We start from the raw sequence: 25,153 nt of genomic DNA, 5'->3' as shown, positions 1-25,153 counted from the left end.
ACTCCTTGTGCCAACCTCACTCCCCTCGCTATTATGAAAGCTGCACAGCAAGTCACTCCTTTCCTGTAGTTTCGTGTACTGGACCCAAAATCACCGGAAGTAAACTCATGGAGCGCAAGAAACAAACAGGATCCCAGCTCTCCTGCCAACGCCCTCACAACAAAGCAGGGGAAGTGACGTGAAGGGGGATTCACGAAGGCTAGGGGGTGACGCCCCAAGCGAAACACTTCACAAGTCTCTCGTTTAACCTTGAAAGTGGACTTGAGTTTTGCATGTGTAAAGTGCAGAACTAGTGTGACTCATTTTAGAAAGCTGTGCTGTCCTGGGGCCTCCCTGCCTGGGCACACCCCTGTGCCACCCTGGGTGGGGGTGGGGCCCAAGCCTCAGAGCTCCGTGGAAAAGAAGCTGGTCCTTGACCAATCCCTGCACTGGGACAGAGTGGGCCTTGGAGGGAAAACCCCTATGTAAATGCACACCTGCTGGGCACAGTCACACTTTGTTTTCTTCTCTGTGGCTTCCTGGTCTCCTTCAAGGTCCCCTGATGTGGCAGCTTTCAACCCTCAGACCAGGACAGAAAAGGACCCCAAGCAGCAGCACGGAAACCTTGCAGCAGGTTTAAAACATTGTTATAAAAACATCTAGAAATGTGATTTAAACGTTTAATAACATGAAATGCTGGACATCGAGGCCCGAGCTGAACTCACCAGCAATTCCCCCTTCGAAAGCCCTCCGTGAACACCTATCACCCTGAATATGAAGGGAAGTCATCGGCAGTGGCTGGAATCAGGGCAGGGCCAAGGACGAGGCGTTCCAACTAGTGTTTTAATAAAAACCTTCTTCATAGCCAGGTTTGTTCCCTTCCTCAGACTTCCCTCTGGGAGTTCTGCTTCTGTATTCATGGGTTGGGCCACTCTATATTCATGTTTGGGGCCGTATTCATCTCAATGAAAAAGATGTTAAAACCTTTACAGCCAACTTTAGGCAAATGACAAGCTTGCAAAAAAGATGTCCCGTCTTCAGCTATTGGCTCACTTCTTAAAATAATCCATACAGCCAAATTTCCACATACCAAAACACAGTCCGTCTCTGGGCATTTCCTGCCACAAGATGTCTTTGATTTGATCAGGATGCTAACAGGACCTGCAGTCTCACTTGACTCATGAATCTCAAATGTCTGTTTGCCAAAGGCGCCATCACCAAGGTGTACCTCTCAGCCAGGGGAGGGCTGGCCGGTGGACGGGCAGGGTCTGTGCTACCCAGAAGGCAACTGAGGGGCGGGGCCCAGCCCGGGGACCTCACCACTCTCGGAAGCAAACACAAAGTTCTTGACACGGCGCCCTCGGGCCTGCTGCTCCCCATAGAGTAAGCCTCGGACTGGGACTGACGGAGATAAAGTTTCCCTGGGTCCAAGTTCCAAACTCGGCTATTTTGTTTCTGTTAAAATGCAATTGTTTTTCTCTGGAGTGTGCGGTGACTGCTCGGCGTCAGGAAGATGTATGAAAACCTCCACTTCAATTCAGCATCCCTTTTCTCCCAGACAAACACGGTCGGATTTTAATAAATCAAAGAGCCACACTGTTTAATAAAAATTTATTGACTTACAAGTGATTATTTATCAAAAGACCATTAATAGCCGGTACTGAAATGATGTGTTACTGGGTGGTGCTGGGAGACTAATAGGAAATCAATGCAGCTGGCCAGCCAGAATGCATATGAGCAGCCCACCCCCCCGACAGCTAGCGCAATTCCACCAGCCAAATACACCAGACGCTACCCCTGGTGCAATGAAAAGTTCCCCCTTTTTATTTATCGTTTACAAATGAAATGATCAATACTTTTAATCTAGAGCAAAATTTATTAACTTTCCCATCGGAGAGAGACATATTGACTGGGGGGAGCGGGAGTGTTGGTGCGGTGGAAGATGGATGGCGGGATGGTCGTCTCTTAACGTGTCCAAGAGTCAGTGTGCATGCAGCTGCCCTTCCAGCCCGTGTCCCAGGCCACACAGGCGAGTGCGGCCAGAGAAACCGAGGCTGGCCACCCTGGACGCACAGCCCACGGATGGGACCTACGACTCAGGGACTCTCGTGCATCAGGGACCGTGGGAAACACTATTCCTGACCATTGAGGTTTTGGTCAATTCCAAAACCTCAATGGCTGAATGTATAGTCCCACCATTGGTAGGTGCTGCTGTGGAGGGCAGAGACAGGACGTGCCCGAGGCCCGGTCGCTGGGCTGGGCACTCAGGGCTCTGGGCAGCACTCCCACCACCTCACACCAAACCTTGTATCACCTCTGAAGAGCAGCAACAGGGAATGGAGTCTGACACAGTCAAGAATCAAGTTCCGAAGTTGGATATAATTCCAACTGTAGGATATAATTCCAGCTGTAGGACATAATTCCTATCTCCTCTCCTCACTTAGTAAAAGAGGGAAATAACAAGGATGTCATCTCAAACTGCTCCATCAAGCTTAGCCTCGCTGAGCTCTGGCCTGGCCCACAGCTTTCTAGTGAGCTTCCTCTGGCAGGGGAAGTTTACTACCCTTTTTTAGAAAGTTCCTTCTCTAACTGGCTGGGGTAAAAAATCTCTTATTTGAGTGAAAAAAGTCTTTCCAAGATCTGCTATCAAGCCCACCTGGGCCCATAGTCACCAAGGCTGGGGACTCTCCTTCGCACGTGGGACACCCTGTAGTGTTGTTGTTTTGGAGGAAGCAAATGGTTTTAAACTGACTTCTTAGTTCTGAACCCAGGTGACTGTAGAACTTAAAGCCCAAGTTTGAACTATGGGCTTGAAAATTACAGAAATTGCGGAGGTGGAAAGGGCTTTAGAGGTGGTCTAGCCCAGTGGTCGGCAAACTCATTAGTCAACAGAGCCAAATATCAACAGTACAACGGTTGAAATTAATTTTGAGAGCCAAATTTTTTAAACTTAAACTTCTTCTAACGCCACTTCTTCAAAATAGACTCGCCCAGGCCGTGGTATTTTGTGGAAGAGCCACCCTCAAGGGGCCGAAGAGCCGCATGTGGCTCGCAAGCCGCAGTTTGCCGACCACGGGTCTAGCCCAAGTCCTTAGTTATGGGTGAAGGAGCAGTCAGGGAAATCCAGTCCAAGCAGCCAAGGAGATGTCCGATTTGGAAGCGGGACTGGAAGCTGCTGGTGCTCATGAATGCCACACTTGGTTTTACTCTAAGAGCACCCTCTTTGCTGCTGGGATCACAGGAGCGAGCGTATTTTGTATTTTGTATGCTTCTCTGTTATCATCCCTGAGGGCAATGAAGTTTTACCACACAAGACCAACTCCGTTATCCCAAGCCAAGTATTTTGACTTAGGGAGAACTTGGGGCCCGCAGGGTCCCCAGTTAGAATGATGGAGCAGTCTGATGTTTCTGCATGCTTGTAACAAGTACTGAATTAAAATTTTAGACATTTGTTGTGGGGGGTACGGTGTCATTAATCCCTCTTCTCCCCACTTAGTAAAAGAGGGAAGTAATCATTTTTTAGTCTCAAGTTATTTCTTTACATAGTAGTGATTCTAAACCAGGTTCCTGCAATACTTTGTCATCAGCAGTTTTGTTGAAAAGAATATGAGGAAAAGAGAGATAAAATATTAAATACCTATGAAAACCATAAAATAAATGTACTAATCAGCAGGCTCTTTTTTTTTTAAAGGGAATTTAAAAAGGGACCTTTGTCTCAAAGATCCATTTTTAAAGATCATTCCAGACAGCTTGAAAACACTGTAAATATCGCCTCTTATAAAGGCTGATAATCGGTTTACTCTTGAATACTTTGTAAAGCAGTTCATAAGGCTGTTCTTGCAGGCATAATAGTGTTTTTATTTGAGAGTAAAATGTTTCACTGGGTAGCAGGTTAAGAGGAAATGGGGCAAAGAGGTTAGGCAGTGGTTAGGGCGAGTTACACTCAGGTCAGGCAGGCAAAGTGCTATCGATTCAGGAGCCTCAGGGGCAGAGCTTCATTCCCACATCCCCAAATCGCAGGCCGGAGGTGGACTTGGAGAGGTGACACTTACCATGGCTGGTGCAAAATCCCGAGAGGTGTGGTGACTGGGCCACGCGGAGTGAAGGGAAGTGGGGGAGAGGATAAATGGTAGAGGTGAGGCAGCTCTCTTCTGAGGGATTGGAAACTGGGAGACCCTTGACCCGGAAGCTGAGGGTGGCTTGGCTCTGGATCTGCCTTCAGTGCCTGCAGGTGGGCGCAGGGGGCCATGAAGCCTGCTGCTTCCCTCTGGCTGTGTGGCAGCCCATGGTGCACACACACCCACAGCCAGTCCTGCCCCTCACTGCCTCTTCCGGGCCTCCGCTCCTGCCTGGCCCTGTATCTCCTCATGGCTTCCCCCTGTCCTTACAGACTGCCCCTGCCATCCTGCACTCTCTCGCCCACCTCGACTCAACGTGCCCCATCACACACCTCTAATCCCAGGGCACCATCTGTGCAGAACTCCACATCTCCATCCCTGCTGGGAATTCTAGGTTAACCAGGGAGAAATGCAAACAAACATCTGATATGCTTTCAAAGAGCAGCAGCAGGAGCCGTTGAACAATGCTATTCCTCAGACCAGAAGTCAAGCTTACACCCGCCAGGCCCGGGTTCCGGGTTCTGTAACTTTGTTAAGAAACGTGTTGCTTAGGGTTACATCTAGGGGAGAAAGAATGAAGGGAAAATCCCCTCTATTCATTCACCGTCAAAGACAATTTTATTTACTCACAAAACAACTCCGAAGCTTGGGCAGCAGCGCTAAGCTCTGCCCTTGTCCTGCCACATCTCAGGGTCCTGGACTTGTAACACTGAGCTCCATTATCCTTCACGCACAGTAGCACTTCAATCCCCACAACAACCCTGTGAGGTAGGTATCACCACCCCTCCCCTCCCGATCCAGGTTACAGATGGGAAAACTGAGGCACGTGTTAACAAAGAGCAAGTCACATGGGAGTTTGGGGTGAGCACTGGAGTTTGAACGTGAAATGACTCTTGGTTCCCACCACACACTAGTCACTGGTCCATCTTGCCTCTTCCCATGCCCTTTGGTGATTGCATGAGAATTTAAAACTTCATTTAGCGGAAAGCCCCTGCAGACAACAGTTTTCTTTTATCAAGTCTGCAAAGCCCCGAGGCTGGGGCGATGCTGGGGCTGGCTGGCCACACTGCCTTGCAGTGCCTCTCCTCACGAGTGGGTGGCCCTTCCCCCAGCCACGTCCCTGGCATGTGGGTGTCCTACCGGCCCAGCATGGGAATGTGGCCGAATCTTCCCCAACACTCAGCCCCGCGTGTGCACAGGTGGAGGGCTGACTTTAATGGCATTCATTCCTCCAATGGACTTAAGTGTAAAAGAAACAAGAAGGCCTCTCGTCCTGGGTGGCAACACCCAGTAGCACTCGCTTCAGAGGGCAAGCCCGGGGGCCTGCGGCTCTGAAGAAGCTGGCGCCAGGATCCAGAGCAGCCCGAAGACCCGGGCCTGGAAGGAATGCAGCAGTGGGGGCGGCGGCAAAGACTCCAGCTGGCTCCCATCAGGAGCGCCAGGATTCGGGCACGGTGGCTCCAGCCAGCACGAGGTGTGGGCTCAAGACCGGCTCCTGTCCTCGTGGTTCCCAACGATCATCTTGCTGTACAGCTTCTGCTGCTCCTCTTTGAAAGCATCCTTCACCTTCTCCCTCTTCAGACCACCATCCCTGGGGAGAGGAAGGCTGCATGTAAGGACGAAGCTTCCTGCCCACCCTGCACCGCAGCCACTGCCCTATGCTGCCCAGAACCAAGACCCCCCTGCAGAAACAAAGGTCCCCCACGGCCTCTCATCAGGGTGAGCTCAGAAACCGGCCCCGGACTGTGCAATCCACCCTTTCTACCTCAAAACTCACTCCTGCCTGGGGCCAGAATTCACCACTCATGTCCAAGGTACTGTCATTGCTTAAACCTACCAAGGAGTTTAAAGTTCTTTCTACTCCAACAGTCATCCTCACCTTAAAAAAGACAAAGGAGGTATTCTGGCATTATGGAAAGTGAACCAAGCTTTAGAAACATTGAGACTTACAATGAATCGATAAAATGGATCTGTGAAATAAAATCTGTCAAGTTCAGATCCAAGGACTCTCCAAATTCATGCAAACAACAAACACAGGAGAAATACCGTGTTCTTCCTTCTGTGCTCAGTGCAGTACCATGGGGAATCCCAGCACTTCCTCATATCCCCAAATAATGCGCTCCCCACTTGGATTTGCTTCTTTAGAGTCCCACTCCCAACCCATGTCACCTCAACTCTTCACCTACACCCTAGGATTATCACGTCTTCGATGACTAAAGAGAATCCATGCCCCCGTTCAGTCCCCACCCACCCTTTTCTTGAGTTACGGAGCGGTAGTGGTGGAAGTCTCTGACGAAGCCTCATCACTGGACAGACCTTACACGAAGACCTGACATCGCTCCGCCCTCTCACATCAGTAGAAAAGGCGTCCTTTCAAAGGCAGCCACCTTGTCTTTCTCCAGCCTTGAGAGGGACCGTGAGCAGTGCATGAACATTCTGGCTCTACAAGCCTGTCAGACCTGAGTTCAAAATCTGGCCCCAGTGTTTATTCTGTGACTTTGAACATTGGTTACTTAATCTCTCTGAGTTTCCGTCTGTCATCTGAAAAATGGGAGCAACAATTTCCATACTTCATGGAGCCCCTCTGAGGATGAAGTAAGATCACACGGAGCACCCACAAATTTGAATTTCCACACTTTTCCCCACAATGTTCACTCCAAAAATGTTCTCCAGAACCCTGCACTTAACCTTGGGGATCCTAAGATGCCAGAATGGTTTCCCTGAGCCAGCACTCACCCGTCACTCTCCTGTTATTGGAGTATAACTATCTCATATCCAGTGTAAGGGTCTGCAAACTATGATCACAGGCCAAACACAGCCTGACACCTGTTCTAATAAATGACGTTTCCCTGGAACACACACGCTCATTTGTTTATGTGTCGACTCTGGTGGCTTTCGTGCCACAATGACAGAATTAAGCAGCTGCAGCTTAATGGTCCACATGGTCCACAAAGTCGAACACATTTACTGACGCTACAGAAAAAGCTTGCCAATTCCTGCTCTAGTAGGTAACACACTAAATGAAAAAATGGAAACTTTTGCCTTTCTAAGGATGATCCAATTTTGCCAAATATATGAGATCAGAGAGCCTAGTACTCCTATGAGGTTTCTAGATCAGCATCAGGGCTCCCCCACCGGAAGGGACAAGACTGCTTGGTGCCCTGGTAGACTGGTACCAACCCCAGAGCTACAACTCACTGCTTTAGTCCAAGCATCCCAGGCTCCATGTCCCCCGAGATCAGGGTAACAGAGGGAGAGAGCAGTCAAACTGCTCATGCCCCAGGGCTGGTGAGCTTCATTCTCCACACCAGAGAGGGGAGGAGTCTTCGTAAATGAGGTCAACAATTTAGCAATTCCTTCAGAAATTGACATTCTCTCAGACCCAGCTGATAAAATCACATAGACTCACCACAGCAGGTCCACGAGTCCTCCCTGCCTGGCTATGGCGGATTTCACCCTATTTGCAAACTGGACGGCATCTTCATCTGTCTGTAAGAAAGTGAACGAGACCACTGAGCCCAGGCTCACACAGAGCTAAGTGAAGACCTCTGCAGCGGGGGTACCTACCTCTCTGGTCATGGGAGGCAGGTACCAAACACTGCAGACGATGGCCCAGCTGGTCATCATTCTCAGCAGGTACGTCACCATCCCATACTTGCTGCTGTTCCAGAAGGCATCACCGAACTGAGGGTCATACTGAAAAACAGTGGACAGCAGTTCTGACAATGAATGCATCCCTGGGGCAGTGTCAGTATTAGAAAGCTGATTCTAGCCCCTCCACAAACACCTCTGAAGTAATGCTACTCCCGGCAATTCTGACCTCTAGAAACATTAACCCCCCTGACTAACCCAAAAGACTGCTGTAGATTCCCAGGGAGGACACCCCTAACAGCTTTCCTCAGACCAGTGTCCTCCCCCTTTGATTAGTTTCACATCTTGCTCACTTATTGGCGCATATACTCTAGTATTTAAGTTTTCAAGCATATCTAAAAACAGAGACTAGGATAATATACTCCCATATACCCATTCCCTAGATTTAATCATTACCAAAATTTCACCACACTTGCTTCATCGATCCTCTTCCCTTCTTATAAACACTACCTCCTCATGCTATTCACTCATAAATACATATATCTCCCCCAAATAATGATATTTTCCCACATAACTACCAAGTTTTAAATACCATTTCTAGTGCCTTTGACCCAAAAGAAAACATTAAGAAAGCTTACAATATGCTTCTGCAATTATGCACTAGCAAAGCTAGTTATCTGTTTGAGCAGGCGGCTCTGCTCTGATTGACCGACAGTACAGGTCCGCCCGAGCTGCTGCACTTCCCACCAGGACGCGGGCTTGTAAGATACTTTCATTTCCCAACGACTCTAATGGAGGCAAAGGCTGGGATTCCACAGGATTTTGTGGGAAATGAGGCCAATGCTGTGACCCTCATTCTCACCAAACAGAAGAATAATGTAAGTGGCCAGTAAGCCTGGTGGGAGGGGTCCTGGAGTGAGTTACAGAAGCAACAAAAGGAACTGAGCCTGAGGAGAATGCCCGAACAAAGCGGCATGGGACTGGTATCAAATGTTTGAAAGTCTATCACAGACAAGACACGAGACTGGCTTTGTGTGACTATAAAGCAAAGACCGAGGTCAGAGAGTGGAAAAATAGAAGGAGGTGGAATTTCAAGAGTGAAGCCACACAACCAAGCTGCCAGCAGGTGGACAGCGCCCCTGCCGGGAAGAGCTGCGGAGGAACACAGGCAGGAGGCTGTGCTGGGGACCCCTGTACTCAGGGCATGGGCTCAGTCTGACCTATATGATCTCTTAGGCCTTTCAAGCCTAAATTTTGTGATTCTCAGAATAGAAATTGGATAATTATGCCTAGTTGAGAACTCGAGTACTGAAATGAAGACATTTAGGTTTAATTACAGAAAATAAGAAATTTAGATATAACTACAGAAGGCTTAATGACTTCACATTATAATACCAAAAGGAAACCAGAGAGAAGAATGAGTTTTAAACAGATGAATGTGATTTGAAGAGTGTTGTCCTGTTTTATAAAGCACTAACTATACTGTATAGATTAAAAAATGTGGTATGTGTCAGTCTGTGTGAGTCCTTCGCTTAGGGCTGATTCTCTATTCCATGCTGGGCAGACCCTATAGGGAGAAAAAGAAGGCAAAAAGCTCAAAACAGCAATGAACTGCTCAAAATCAGATAATGACAATTTTGGTGGAAGTGTAGTAAGAGTCTTGAAATTGCTAAGGTTATCCAGGTTTGATTACTGCAAACTTCACAAAACTAGAAAAGTATCCGTGGAGCAGAGTTCTTAATCTTATGTGGACTTTAATTTGTGAATGGAATGAAGTTATGTAAAATTCACATGCCTTTTCTTTTAGAGGAGTCATAACTGCCCCAAGGATTTAGGTTCCAAAACTGGCTAAAACCACCGCTCCAGAGCAGGGTGCACAGTGTGGCTCCTGAACGGTAGCATCAGCAATGCTCAGGAACAAGTCAGAAGCACAAGCCCGGCACCTGCATTTTCAGTCCCTCCAGGTGAGCTAATGCAGCTGAGATCCAAGGACTAATGTTGTTCAGTGAGCATTGAAGGCTTCTATCCAGTGGTTTGTGTTTTAAAAATATATTTTATTGATTTTTTTTTAGAGAGAGGAAGGGAGAGGGATAGAGAGTTAGAAACATTGATGAGAGAGAAACATCGATCAGCTGCCTCCTGCACACTCCCCACTGGGGATGTGCCCGCAACCAAGGTACATGCCCTTGATTGGAATCGAACCTGGGACCCTTCAGTCCGCAGGCTGACGCTCTATCCACTGAACCAAACCGGTTAGGGCCCATGGTATTTTTATTTATATTTTTATTTTGGTATGTATGTATGTATGTATGTATGTATGTATGTATTTATTTTTATTGTTTAAAGTATTACAAAGAGTAGTACATACGTTTCCTTTGGTTTGTTTTTAATAAACACGTATGGGGAAGCACTGGGTTCTCAGCACACTAAAATGCAGATGGCGTGCAAGCAGAGCAAACGCCACTCTCCAGTCCTGCAGACACTGCATCCCCCACAAATCTCTCGAGCAGCCCTGACCCACGGATCCGCTGCCCTGCAGCCACTCTGCATCGGCCATCCCTGCCCTGGTGCTTCACCCACCTGGAAGCATTTGCAAGAGGAGCGCCTCTTCCCCCACTGCACCAGCTGTGCTGGCAAGATGAAGATAAGAAACCATATTTTCACAGGATGCTCTGCAGACAATAGACAGGCCCTTGCCAAAGTATGGAGACTAAATTCTAATTTCCTCACAGCTCAGATTTCCTCACTGTTTTACCCTGATTTCAACCTAAATACTTTAAACATGTTAACAACAGCCTGTGTTTCTCAGAATACTCTAACAGCAAACTTTTAGAAAGAATACTGTGTATTTATAAAATCAGAAGAATGTGAAGGGGAAGGAGAAAAAGGGAAACTGAGTCCCATCTCTCTGGGTGAGTTTGAACAATTAGAGGTACCAGTTCCTAAAAGGTGGGGGGATAGACTAGACAGGCCCTTAAGATCCACTTCACCTTATAAACACAGATGAGCCGCCCTGCGCCCTCGCACCTTCGCCTCTCCACCAAGCACACCAATCTATTGGGCAGCACCCCCACTCCCTGCAGTAAGCCACCTCTTCAGGTGGAACACCTTCCAGCCCAGCTAGGTTTATGAAGACAGGTAATAAGGGGGGAAATACACGAAGCTTATAAAGTATTCCCCACTTCCTGAATCTGGTGGGGGCGGGAGGCGTGGGCTGGAATCTGGCTGCTCCACATTCCAATACTCCCAGTCCCTTCTAACAGGTTGTGAACAAGGCCAAATTCTCCTAAGCACTCGACCCACACAGCCCAGCCCAGGTTGCTCTGCCGGAGAAGATCAACCCGCTGATGGTGCCACCAGCGCCTTCCTCCATCTTCTCCGGCTGCATCCTATTCCTGGCAGCAGCCACAATGACCACATGCACCCTCAGAGGTCTTGTACCTTGATAGCAACAGGGTAAACCGTGGCTCCAATTTCAAAACTTCCCTTTTTGAACATCATCACAGATGTATTATTGATGCAGGTTCCTAAAATGCAAGAGAGAATAAAATGCTTTTTCTAACAGTTCTAATGACTCTTCAAACAGGATAAATTTGTCCTCTCCTCAGCTTATGAATGAATACTTAAGAGAGATGAGCAACATACTCATTCACTTCCTATTATCTTATAACAGGACCAGACCTTGATGAGCACACACCAAGATGCCTGCAGACTTGGCAGGTCTCAGCAAGAACTCTATAGGAAGCTGAAGACAATACTACAGAAGGGATTCCTGCATTGAAAGTTCACACTATCACACTTGGTCCAAATTCTAAATTTCTAAGTTTTTAGTCCCACAACCAATCTAAGAGGACCTAACATTATTCATGAAAACAGATAACCCCAACAAAGGCTGAGGAACTTGGTGCTGAGGCAACACCGGCGTCCCCATCCTGCACGCCTCCCCCACAGCAGCCCTCGGTGGTGATCAACGGATTCTTACCCTCTGGGAAGATGAGGATAGGTAGCTTGCTTTTATCCTGCACGTGCTCAGTCAGTCTTTAGAAGAGAAAAATAAAACAGAGGGTCAGACAGCCTTAGTCCATTATCACCAGAATGCATTTATGAATAACCTACATAGATGTGACAGTAGATGCCGCATAAAAACAAGTGAACAAGCATGACCCTATATTTTATAAACCCCAAATCTAAATCTCACAGATAAAACTCATAAGGACAGGATAATGAGATGACTACTATTTAATTCATGCAATTATTCCATTAAGTGTTGAAGTTTGTACACAGAGGACATTGCACAGACTTGGGACACCTGCTATGGGGCCTTGCAAAGAGCACCCTTAATAAACACCTGGTATAGAACTTGTACCAGCCTTGCTAAGCTGGGCCTGCATCCACCTGGCTTTACACCGTCCCCGAGAGGCAGCAAAGGGACTTTCGTGGCAGGTTCATTTGTCCTTATAAAAGATGGTCTCAGTTGGGTCTGGATTCCTCTCGATTTACTGCAAAGCTTCTGCCATTACTTGCACCAGATTAACCCTTTTTTCAAGCTTGAAACAGGGCAGCACTTTGTTGCATTGCTTTAAGTTTGTTTTTATTTGTAATAATTCATTTTGAGATTTCAAATAGCATATGTTGTTTGTTACAAGGGGTGCAAGAAATTAGGTTTAGAAACATTACTATCGGTAAATAATATTAGGGTTTGTATATATTTTTATATTTCATGTTTTAGAAAAAAAATATTTTTATTATGAAAGCAGTATAGACTCAGTGTAGAAGACACCATAATTCTACTGTGGAGGGATAACTACCTCTAAAATGCATATTTTCTCTGTAACTGGTCATAAAGAACGATAGCATTTTGTTGATTTACCTTTTAGCCACCAGGTGGCGATCTTTCACCTCAGACCGCTCAAACCAGACATGAGGGCAGGCCTTCACCATGGCTCTCTGAATCACACCCATGAGTCCCCCGTGCACTTGACCCACCTAATCTCAGACAAAGAAATAACTGGTAGTGAAGCCATCCCCACACAAATCCCCCACTCTGTGGAGAAAGCCCCAGATCCCACAAGATAACCACACCAACCTCTCACACTCTAACATTTTATTGATAACCACAGGTTTCTTACTATTCAGAAACCACTATTAGACTCCCTGAATCTTACATTTCTCTTTTTAATCAGTGATACCAGAGATGTGTAATTCAAAACACAGTTGAAAATCCTAAAATGAAATAATGAAGCTGAATGACACCTGTGTAAAGTGCCCCCTGGACAGATTCTCCAATGCCCTGGAACCCAGTACGTTCAAATCCTCCCTCCCTCTTTTCCCCCGCTTCCATGCCTAATCTCCAGCCACATTTTCAGTCACTCTGCTCAGAATATCTGCTATCAAAGTCCCAAGGAGTTCTTAGAAGCCACAGAAAAAAAGGCAAAAATCTAAACCGGAGCCTGTACATAAAACATGTTTACTTGCTCATAGCCTTAAGAAAGAGCTTTAGTGAGGGGTCCAGAAGCCTCCCAGACCTGACCAGTCTCTAAAGTAAGAAGCCTACCCCAAGAAAGCAAAAGAAAGAAGTCTTACCATGGCATAATAGCCATCACTGGCTAAAATGATGACGTCAATAGGAGAGGTATGATTGGCCACACAGATGCCACCGTTTCTAGGCCTGTTTTTCCTGTTTAGAATGTATGCAAAGCAATACAAATTCATGTGAAACAATTCATTTGGAACTCATCCCTCACCTCAGCTTCACTAACTCTAACTGAAAGCTCAGAAGAGCTCTGGTTGGCTGGTTGTAGTTGGGTTGTGTTTTGCCAGCACCACTTTCCCTCTGTATGTACCACTCACCTGTCATGGTATGTGATGATGGCTGTCAGGGCTCGCACGCAGATCCGGTAACACATTAAGTGAACGTGTTTACTCAGGAACTCCTTAAACCTGCAACAACAGGACAAAGATTTTGTTTTTCTTTTACATGTCAGAAGACAGGAAAAGTTACTGACTCCAACAATTTAAATGCCGGGAACCAATTCCAGCATGTCGTAATTACAAGAATTTCATCAAAAGGTTGATGAAGCTTGGGTGCTCAATAAGGGCTGAGCCACATATGTAATCATCTGTTGGAGTGGCTAAAAAGCATCTCCCCCAAACCTGAATAGGATAATCATTTGCTGCCAGACAGCTCAGGGCATCTTAATCTACATGTTATTGCCTCCTGTTGGCCAAACACCTGAACAGCTGTAGGCTATTCCCCAGTCTGACAATGCTTCTGTAAACCCTACCCTTTGAAACCCTACCCTTTGAAGTGTATTATCTCCACCTTGTCTTAGGACAAATTGTGTTAATAAAAAGCACAGGTCCTGAGTCAAGGAGAAGTCTTTAGCTCCTTTAGCTGAAGCTCCTCTGACCCCCAATGCCTGTCAAAAATATCTTTCGTCTTTGGACTCCTTATTGAATCTACGCACAACCTTTCTCCAGATTGCTGAACCCTTCTTAATGCTGGGACAAGAACCCTGGCATTTAACTATCACAGCCTACAGTCCTTTATGACTGCAAAGTATTCTGTATTAGTGTATATGGTAAAACCCTATAATTTATTAGCATCTTTATGCCCATATATAAGGAGACAAAGCATGATGAGAATTGTTAAATTCACCTAAGTAAAGGGTTTAGAATTCATAGCCCTAGAATTTCCTGCACAGGTGAGTCTACTAGATTCCTTTTCTTCCCAGTCAACACCTAGAGGCAAAGAAAGGCCAGAGTCCAACCTCCTACACAGCCTGGGCAGAGGAGAGGCTTATCTGCTCCAGAATTTCCCAGAAAAAGCACATTTTTCCTTCAGAGAACAAAGAAGCCCTATCTACATTTCTTATCCTCTTACCAATTTATTAACGCAGTAGAATGCTTAAAGGTAAACGACATGCTGTAAAACTTGCTAACACTGGACTCTACAGTTTGTGGTTTCTCTCCTTTGTCTTTAAATGGGAAGAGTGTGAGGGTTAGAGGGCAAGATTGGTAAAAAAAAAAAAAAAAAAAAAGACTATAGTGCTGATGCCATTGTTATTGTTGGGTTATTTCATCCACCTAAGATTCTGTGGCCTGGCTGCACCCACAGAAGTAGTCTGGCCTTCATTATTGTAGCCACGTTCCAGAACTAACCACCCCTCAGCCTGGGCACTCACTCATTCTACTCACCTCCCATTCGGCAAGTATCCCACCACAGTTGTGCCCACCACCAGAAGGCTAATCCCTGTGAAAGCGAGAGCGATCCTGTAATGAGAAGACAAATTAAAACACAGTAAACAAATCCTCACACCATATATAGAACTGAATGTGGGAAATGAAAGCGGTATCATGAAACCACCCCCAAGACCCGATCACCTAGGACAGAGGTGGGGAACATCCGGCCCGCAGGCCGTGAAGACCTGATAAATCATTTGGTCTGGCCCTGTCAAGGCAATAGGGGTGAGTTAATTAAATGTTTGACCAAATAATAGCAGGCTAATTTTTAAGCTGATAATTTTGTATGGCCCACAAATGACGTTCTAAATCACCCTTGGCAGAAAAAGGGCTCCCCACCCCTGACCTAGACTCAAGTTCTATATAGAAACTTGAGCAGGCCTATCAGAACCAGAGATCATTTTGATTCAAAACTGATAGCGACTATGGATTTGGCTCTGAGCTGACACTATTTCCTCAGGCTTCAGGCTGCCAGAATGATGGCAAATCCTAACACTGGTTGGCTGTTCTGCCCGCAGGCATCTGCTGTCCTGCTGTCTTACCCTTCCCTTTGGCTTTAAGGTGCAGAAGCACAGCTTCTCTGTGAAGCAATAGGAAGTAGAGCCTGAAGGTACCAGCATCTGGCAAAGCACACCGTACAGAGAGACCGAGATCAATATTGCCTCTGTACTAGAGGAAAGAATTAGCCCTGCCCAGGGAGGAGTGGCCAGAGAGAACATCATGTTCCCTTCTCTGTGTTTCGTCCATCTAGACAAGCAACTGGTCTTTAGAAACTGAACTATTTCTGTCTGATACACAGAAAATCAGGGTCTTTAAAGGATGATCACCAGTACCCTTCCAAGGGTCAGAGGGACTGGCCAATGAAAGAATCCTGCTATCCTTTCTAAAATGGGAAAATAAAGCAGGGAGACAAAGGTAAGCAGATCATGCATGGGGTTTAGGCAGCAGCAATTCAGGTCCTTTGGTGCCCCCTCGGGCCCTGCTCTCACCTGAGAGGCAGGAGGAAGCAATACCGAATCAGCACTCCTAAGCCCCATAGGATAGTGAGCCGGAGGCTGATGTACTGGAAGTTGTAATTGGTTCTGCTCAGCAGGTTCCAGGACTCCAACTCCTCCGCTGAGAATCTCTTTGTCACCTCATCATCCATAATGGTCTCCATTCCTTTCCGGCAAAAGTAGAAAATGTCAGAGAGCTCAAACTCTGGAGTATTATCCAGAGCCTTACTGCTACCACTTCGACGAATTTCTTTGATCTCTTCTTCTAGTGAAGTGGGATCTTTTGCAATAATTCCTGCAAAAGAGAACACCCTGTGTCAAGCAGTGTGCTGGGAGAAGAAAGCATGTTCAAGATGCTCAGAGTACACAGCCCACCTCTGACATAGTGAAGAGTCTGTGTGGGATTCAAGCACCCAGGAACATATTTCAAAGGGAGCTTTTAGGATAAGGACCAAGACCCAGTCTTACCATTGGTGTAGGGCTTGTAGAGTTGGTGGTTCTTCTCTTTGGCTCCTCTCTCCATTCTCAAGGTCGCCCACTGCAGAGGGAAAATGGGAACAATTAAGAATAAAATCCTTTCTTTCAGGGAACACCCCCATTGCCATTCTGTGAAAGCCTCAAGCCCTGTCACCTGAGATCAGATTGTAGCCAAGAAAGCACCCATTGTGAAAGTAAACTCAAAGCTCTCCTCCTAAAAAAAAAAAAAAAAAAGCTCTCCTCCTAGAGCACGCCTCCTGCTTGATAACTAAGACCAAGAGTTAAGCTACCTACAGGAAAGAGCTGTAGACCAAGAGGCCTGGGTAAGTTTCTAGCTTCTCACTGCCTAACTCTCTGTCTCAGGTTCCTTAAGGAACTCCCTAGCTGACTGTACGTGGACCTCACACATTCCTTCTTTACTGCCAAATAGTAGCTATTCACAAACAGCAAAATCAAGCTTTTTTTTTTTACTTTTTAATTTTTTCTTTTGTAAAAGCATATTTTTTTCATATTTTTTTATTGTTTAAAGTATTACATATTTCTCCTTTTTCCCCAATTGACCCCCAGCCCCACCACTCCCACCCCCCAAGACAAGCCCCCACTGCTCCAGTGTCTGTGTCCATTGGTTATGCTAATATGCATGCATACAAGTCTTTTGGTTGATCTCTAACCACCCCACCCCCCTGCCTTCTCTCTCAGGTTGGACAGTCTGTTAAAATCAAGCATTTTTAAAGTTATTGCCTGGCACCGGATGCTGCCTACCTCCCAAATTATTCCAAGAAAGCAACAATTTTAGTTTTCAAGTAGAAAAATGGATTTAAGTAATCTATATGTCTAAACTGTCCATTCACCCTCTGAGTAAACTTTTAACAGGAGAACCCCACTTAACATAGAAAGTCCTAAGAGTGGCTCATTGTTAAAAAACAAAAAAAGTGTTAAGAAAGAAGACCACTATTTTGAAATTTAAAATATTTGACACATATGTCCCTTACATCACCCATTCCAACACTCTGAAAGTTGGTCTTTTCTATCTACAGAAGAGAATGATAGCACATCAACATCCTTCATCACAAGATCATTTAGACCAGGGATGGGGAACCTTTTTTCTGCCAAGGGCCATTTGGGTATTTATAATATCATTCGCAGGCCATACAAAATTATCAACTTAAAAATTAGCCTGCTGTATTTGGTCAAACATTTAATTAGCTATCCCTAATGCCTAGGCAGTGGCAGACCCAAATGATTTATCAGGTCTTTCTATGGCCCGTGGGCCAGATGTTCCCCACCCCTTAGACAAATGAAATTATGTACATGGCAGAACTTGGGCAACTGCATAATATCCTAATTGTCCTCATTACTAAAATAATAATCGACTCTGGAAGAGATCTAGAAAAAAGAGGCTCTTCCTGGAGCCTCTATTCCTTCATTAAAATATTTTTTTTTATATTTTTATTGATTTCAGAGATGAAAGGAGAGGGAGAGATAGAAACATCAATGAGAGACAATCACTGATTGGCTGCCTCCTCCATGCCCCCTACTGGGGATTGAGCCCACAGCCTGGGCATTTGCCCTGACGGGGAACTGAACCCTAACCTCCTGGTTTATAGGTCAACACTGAACCACTGAGCCACACCGGCCAGCCTTCATTAAAATCCTTTTAACTAAAGAAAAAGAGTCAGAGGCCGGGTCTCTCCCACTATGAAATGAGAGGTGAAAACATTAGCTCACTTATTACCTACAGGAATACCTTGTCATCAAATAGAAAGTTATGTCCATGGTGATCAAAGAAATGGAACAGATATCTTAAAAAGTGTCTTTCAAACTTCTGTTTCCAGTTATGCAAGGTGGGAATGAACCCTCTCATTCCATGACACAGCAAAATCCACATGGCCCAAAGCATTTGGTGTGGATTTTTCTGGCAGAGCCTGAAGTATTAGCAAGACTGCTCTGCATGGTCTAGCAGAGCCAAAAGCAGGACACAAGTTTAATCAGTGATCTGACCTCATCTGGAAATTTCTTCAAACTCCACTGTCTAAAAAAACAGATGGCTTACAGAGTCACCCACTCAAAGACAGGTCAACGCCAAGAAAACTCTCCTAACCCATTTTCTGTATTTCAGATATTTAGCCATTGATGTCTTTCGGCTCTATGCATAGATGACCTTTTCTAGAAGAAAATATAACTCCTAAAATGGAGGAAGGTGAATTTCATCTGGGGATTCCATCTAGGGAAGAGGTGAATAAGGAGCAAGAAGTTTACAAGCCTGGCATACAGAGAGGTCACTCAACCAGAGTTTAAAGGGCTTTCCATTTTGGCCAAGACTCTGTATTTGTACTGCAAGCACAAATAAAAGCACACAATCAGAATTGGTTCTGTACTGATAATTCTGATACTCAGATCAGGATGCAACAGGCAGGTAATACATGAGCTCAGGCCTCCTGAGCATTCGAATTTATGTATGTGAGGACTGCTTCACTATGCAAAATTTAAGATGGCTGTGGTTTTTGTCCATTGGAAAGGGACTGCCTTAAATGAGATTCTATGTCTCCTAGCTCTGTCATAAACATCCCCTTGCCCTCCTGCTTTGTACATTACAAAATGCTTCTGTTTAGGAAAGATCTGTCCAGTCACAAGAGTAGGGGAAGATGGCAGGAACCCGGTTATTAGCTCAGAACAGCCTGTAAAGGAATGGCTAGACTACTTGGAGGATTGAATGAAGCAACGCCTGACAACTACACAACTGGCGTCTCTGCGCTGTCACTTTAAAAAGTACAGTGTTCAGATATCCAGAATAAAACTGAGAATCCTAGGTTCACAGTTAGTTTCCCTATCAAGCCCTCTCTTCCCCTGTGAGATGCCATTTACTACATTGTCAGTATCAGACTGCTAAATTATCCCTTTTCAGCTTCCAGCAGACAGAGAAGAAACCATTTAAGGACATTAACAATGCTGCACTCTTAGGTGACATTAAAACCAACGCAGACCTTGGCAGGTGAAATGCAGACCCTGCCCTTAGACGTGCAGATGGTTCGATGGTGCACTTCTGTTGGGCATTCATTCTATTAGGAACTAATTTAGGAACTAATCACACGAGTAAGGTCTAACAGTCTTAGCCACACTAATCTCAGCAGAAACCTTCCCCTCCTTTTCAGTCAGCTTCCATTGCATTTGCCCATGAACTAACTAGATATACCCAAAGACTCAGACCTTAAAAAATCCAGTTCCCATCCTCCATACTTCTAAGTCCCAAGCAAAGGCTACATCTTTTAACAACTCTTTTCTCTCCCTGCTTCAGCTATAACCTTTAAGTAAACTGCCAAATCTACGAATCTTGACTGCACCAAAGTGCCAACCTCACAATTCCAATCACCCGCTGGTCTTCTCCACACCAAGTCCAACCAGGTTGAGAATTAAAGGCAACACACCTCCTTCCAAGCCCCAGTGTGCGCCCTCCCTCCACTCTCCTGTGGTACTGGGATCACTATCCCTCTGTCACCCAAGCTTTCAGGCTTCCCATCTGTCACCAACTCCTACCAATGCTCCCCTGAGGCTGTCTTTCCCAGCTGCCTCTTGTGTCATGCCACTCCAATCTTTCTCTTGCCTACACTACTAATGCACAACAGCTCTTTAATTGCTCTTCCCTTCCTCCAACCTATCTGAACATATGCTGCCAGTCTGTGTCACTTCCTTGCCCCAAACCCTTTAATTGCCCTGGCCAGTGTGGCTCAGTTGGTTGGGCATTGTCACATGCACCAAAAGGTTGCCAGTTCAATGCTCGGTCAGGGCACATGTCCAGGATGCGGGCTTAATCCCCAGTAGGGTGTCTTCAGGAGGTAGCCGATGAATGTTTCACTTTCACATTGATGTTTTCTCTTTCTCTCCCCCTCCCTTCCTCTCTGTAAAAATCAGTAAGAAAGTCTTTAAAAAAAAAAAAAAAAAATATATATATATATATATACACACAAACCTTCAATAGCTTCTCAATGCCTAAGGAAATAGTCAGCTTTATAGTCTATCTCATTCCCTCCATGCACCCAATGTTTTTGCTCTACAGAACTATGCACTGTCTCTAAAAAAGACTACTTTCTCATCTGTACGTCTAGAATGATTTTGGCTTTTTAAGATCGAGTTCAAATGCCAACATCTTATGTGAAATGTTATCTACCCAATTCCTGCAGTCAGAATACATCGTGGTCTGTGTATTTTAGCTGGCATCACATTATGAATCAGTTATGCATGCATATATATTTGTCGTTCTGACTATAAATACCTTGAGGGGCAGGAGCCAGAACCTACCCGTATTTGCAACTCCAGCAGAATCTGATAGAGTGTCTTGCACTTAGTAGGCAGTCAATAAGGCTGCATTTAACCAACCAACTCCCAGTTATTTCTTTTCATCAAGATCCATATGAAAAGATAAACCTGAAATAAAACCTAAAACTACTTCCAGTCACCTACCCCATCACTATCATATTCTCCTTGATTTCGTCTTCTAAGTGACTCAAGGTTATGTTAAAATCACTCTTCTCACTGGGGCAGGGAGGACATATCTGACTAAAATGACCTTTTTCACTTATAATCATGTGAAGTTGGTATTACTACTCCCATTCTCTAGATGAGGAAGCCGACTGGAAAGTCTAATAACTTAGGTCAAATTTAGGAGCTGGTAGGAAAAGCCCTGGATTTAGAATCTCTTGCCCATCCCACCCCATCTCACTACCTGTACAGTCTATTCCATTTCCTCATGGTTCCTATGTCTCCCCACCAATCAACTCCACCTTGGAGTTTAGTGTTGATCAGATTAAAACTCTCCCATCTTCTCTAACCTGACCTGATCAACCCTTTCCATGTCAGGCAAGAAAATTCAGGCCATTTGTTTTCATCATCTTTCTCCTTTATAACCAGGCTTTCTTCTCTCCTCCTGCCCAAATCATTCTCAACTTAGTGGAAAGTCCACTCCTAGAAATTCTACCCCAAATAATACCATGACTGTCTTGAGGGCAAATATGAAGCACAAACACTATAAGAAAACTAAAACATTTTACATACTGTCCTCTGCACATGAAGATTTTTCATGACCCAGCATTAATAAGACTGAGTTAAGTCTTCCAGGAGAGGGTACAGAAAAGACACTGACCCATCCATATTCTATTTTCCTTCCTTGGCAGGTATCATACTAAGGTTCTTTTACACAGAAAAAGGAACTAATCATAAACTAGTTATTAAGCCAGGGCTTACTCAGTTCCACCAAATGCACAGGAATATGGACTATTAGATATCCACTTTTAATAATCTTTATGAAGATTATCTAGTACAGTGCAAAAATGGCTGATAAAAAGAAAACATAGATACAAAATTTTATGTACATGCTATTAACACAACCATAAAATATGAATGTGTATTGCCAAAGACTGAAAAGTAATGTAAAAAAATTTTAAGGTGTTGTAAGCTGGAGAACATGAAAAAATGTTTAAAAGTCTTTAATATTATATTATCTGTCTGGTTATCTATTGCTACATAACAAAGCAACCCACACCTCAGTGGCTGAAAACACTACCATTATCCATTTTGCTCAGGAATCTGCAAATTGCAGAGTGTGGCATCAGCTGGGTGGCTCAAAGGCTGAGGGCTGGACCCTCCAAAGACTTGCTCATTTCTGCATGTGGCATTGATGCTGGTTGTCAGAGCCCCTCTGGGGCTGTGAGCTGGAACAACTACGCTTGGCCTGCGCTGCCTCACAATAATGGCATCTGGGTTCCAGGGGAAAGCATCCCAGGAGCCAGACAGCAGTTACAATGACTTTTCTAACCTAATCTCACATGCCACACAGCATCACATACACCACATTCTATGTGTGAGAAACAAGTCATAAGGCAGATTTCCATTCAAGAGGAAATCAACCAGACTCCATCTTTTGATGGCAGATCTTAGAATCACTTGGGAAGCTTTTAAAAATGCCCACCCAGACCAATTAAATCAGAATCTCTGGGGAGACTATAGTGCTCCCAAATAAGTACTTTTAAAATGCTTTCTCAGGTGATTCAGATGTAGATGTATGTTGAGTGAGAAAGACCCACAGAATTAAGATGGTCTTTGAGATTTCTTCCAGCAGCAAAGTTATATATATCAAGTTATATGTAGGAGGGTTGATATATATAACTTTGCAGCTGGAAGAAAGCTCAGAAGAGGCTAAATAAAGATCTCTCCTCTATTAAAAAAACACGCACAGTATAGGTGTATTTTACATGTATACATGATATACAGATGTATGCTTTCCATGATCTAAAACCAGTTTGGCCAAAATCCAACTTATATCTAATATTACTGCTGATAAAAAAAAAATAGCATTAAGTTCTTACTGTCCATTAAGATCAACTCAGAGCAGTAACCTTTATTAAAGGGAGAGCCCCCTATGCTCTTGCTGATACATACCAGTTCTTCCTAGCCTACCCCTTACTCTACCTTGTCACCAAATACTGATACCGATGATGCTCAACAGGAGCCATAGGGCCCGTTGAATGCCTGATACCACCTCTTGAAAATAAGAGGTGAAAATATAGTTCTTGAAATTCTAAATCTTGAGGTAAAAAATGGGTACATACATACACACATTATTTCCATTATCATTTCTAAATCACTGTGTGCCAAACCAGTGATTTTCAAGATGTGGTCAGCAGAGTATCTGATGGCATAAAATTACCTGTCCTATGGATTAACCCAACAATATATACTTAATGAAATTTCCTTTGTTAATTATAATCTACCCTAAAGGTCACAAGAATGTACATTTAAAAATATAGCCACAATAAGAAGGATTCACCTGGCTATGAACTTTAAAATATTAATATTGGGAAAATATTTTCAAAATGAATATACATGTGTTCTAGGCCTTTGTCCCACCCAAGTAATCCAAGTTAAAAAATTTTAGCTATTACAAAAGATAGGCTGATAATTCCTATTTCTATGTTTTAAAAAATAAGGATTTCCATAGAGCTATAAATTAGTCACTTGCTTATAAACTTGAATAAAAGCTAATCATGGGTTGTCTTCTAAAAGTTTATGAGCTGTTCTACTGATTCTATACTGATGTATGGTTTTTCCACACTGGCAAAACGGCATGGGTAGTTAAGTTACATGTTCCACATGAACCCTAGGCTCTACTGAAGATTTTCTTGGATTGAAATTTAAGAAAATGAGATTTCCTGGCTTATTAAAACAAACACTATACATTAGTAACTAGTCCAAAGACTGAGTAGATTACCACTTCTCAAACTTTAATGTGCATATGAAGCACCTGGATCTCAATGAAATGCAAAATATAATGCAGTACGTCTGGAGTGGGCCTGAGCCTTCCATTTCTAACCAGCTCTTAGGTGATACTCATGCTGCTGGTCTCCATACCTCTTCCTGAGTAGCAAGGAACTTAATAACCCAGGAGACCGTAAGTCGTGCTAAAAAATCGTATTACTGAACAGGTTTCAAACAAGTTCATGTATACATAGCAGCACTATTGACGATAGCCAGGTGGAAACAGTCCACCAATAGATAAGCAAATTATGGTAAAGATATAATAAATTATTATTCAGCCCTTAAAAAAAGTACTGAAACATGTTACAATGTGGATGAATCTCAAAAACTTTATGCTGAATAAATGAAGTCTGCCAGGCACAAAAGAGCAGATTTTATATGATTCTATTTATATGAAATATCCAAACAGATTAAGTCTAGAGACAGAACAGGCTCTTTCCTGGTTTCCAGGAGCTGGGAGAAGAAAAAACAGGGGCAACTGCTTAATAAATAGGAGGTTTCCTTTTGGAATGATGAAAATGTTGTGGAACTAGGTAGAGTTGGTGGTTTTATAACACTGTGAATACAGTAAATGCCACTAAATTGTTCACCTTAAAATGGTTAATTTTATGTCAATTTCACTTCAATTTTTAAAAATATAAAAAAATCATACTCTTATAGAAATATTAAATATCAAAAGACAACACCTAATATTCAATGATATACATAAAAAAAGTTCCCACTGTAATATAACATTTCATAGAGTTCACCATCTGAGTCTCTATTTCTTTATTGATAAAATGTAGGTACCCTGTCCACTGCAAAATTAAAAGGCATCAAAGAAAAATGAATGAAATTATCCTGTAAGCCATTATTAGATACTATATGAACAAACAATACTATATTGTTTTTACTATTATGAGTGCATTTCTCAAATTATACATGATCTCAGTTGTGGAAAATACATAAAGATTTGGTAATGAATGAAAACAGGTGTTGCTAATAAATTACCAAATCTTTGGATAGATATTAAAAATCTTGGGCCCTGCCCTGGTAGCTCAGTTAGTTAGAGCATTGTCTCAATACACCAAGGTTGCACGTTCAATCCCGTCAGAACACACACACAAGAATCAACCAATGAATGCATAAATAAGTGGAGCAACAAATTGATGTTTCTCTCTCTCTAAAAATCAATAAATACATTTAAAAAGTAAAAGTCTTGGGGCACAGAACAGCTTCAAGGACATACACTTCTCACCCATTTCTTTTACATTATGACCAGTTTGGTTCAGCAGTATAATTAATTAGGTTCTGACATATGTTAAGGAATTTATTATCCATCTTCTCTATCTTTAAGAAAATAAAACAATTCATCAAATGCCCCTTTTCATTAATGATTTTGGTGTGAAATGCAAGAACCTATTTAAAATAAAAGTTTGAAGGAGAGAAAATACTCTCCCATAC

The 25,153-nt window shown here is 44.0% G+C and overlaps 1 protein-coding gene across 2 annotated transcripts in view; it reads right to left on the bottom strand.

The window, feature by feature from the left end:
- Positions 1-1,571: 1,571 nt before the first annotated feature.
- GPAT4 (glycerol-3-phosphate acyltransferase 4) overlaps positions 1,572-25,153 on the bottom strand; it is a 39,637-nt gene continuing 16,055 nt past the window's right edge. For both annotated transcript variants that reach the window (XM_079779084.1, XM_079779085.1), the window contains 11 exons: positions 16,394-16,463; positions 15,920-16,220; positions 14,886-14,960; positions 13,539-13,628; positions 13,272-13,365; positions 12,559-12,674; positions 11,671-11,726; positions 11,130-11,215; positions 7,665-7,793; positions 7,507-7,586; positions 1,572-5,688 (listed from right to left, as the gene is read on the bottom strand). In XM_079779084.1, the coding sequence (XP_079635210.1) occupies positions 5,580-5,688; positions 7,507-7,586; positions 7,665-7,793; positions 11,130-11,215; positions 11,671-11,726; positions 12,559-12,674; positions 13,272-13,365; positions 13,539-13,628; positions 14,886-14,960; positions 15,920-16,220; positions 16,394-16,463 (1,206 nt within the window). In that variant the 3' untranslated portion in view covers positions 1,572-5,579. The remainder of the gene's footprint in view (positions 5,689-7,506; positions 7,587-7,664; positions 7,794-11,129; positions 11,216-11,670; positions 11,727-12,558; positions 12,675-13,271; positions 13,366-13,538; positions 13,629-14,885; positions 14,961-15,919; positions 16,221-16,393; positions 16,464-25,153) is intronic.

Source organism: Cnephaeus nilssonii, assembly GCF_951640355.1.
Source record: "Cnephaeus nilssonii genome assembly, chromosome: 8".
Taxonomy (NCBI): Eukaryota; Metazoa; Chordata; class Mammalia; order Chiroptera; family Vespertilionidae; genus Cnephaeus; species Cnephaeus nilssonii.
This window is presented reverse-complemented; position numbering and strand designations above follow the sequence as displayed.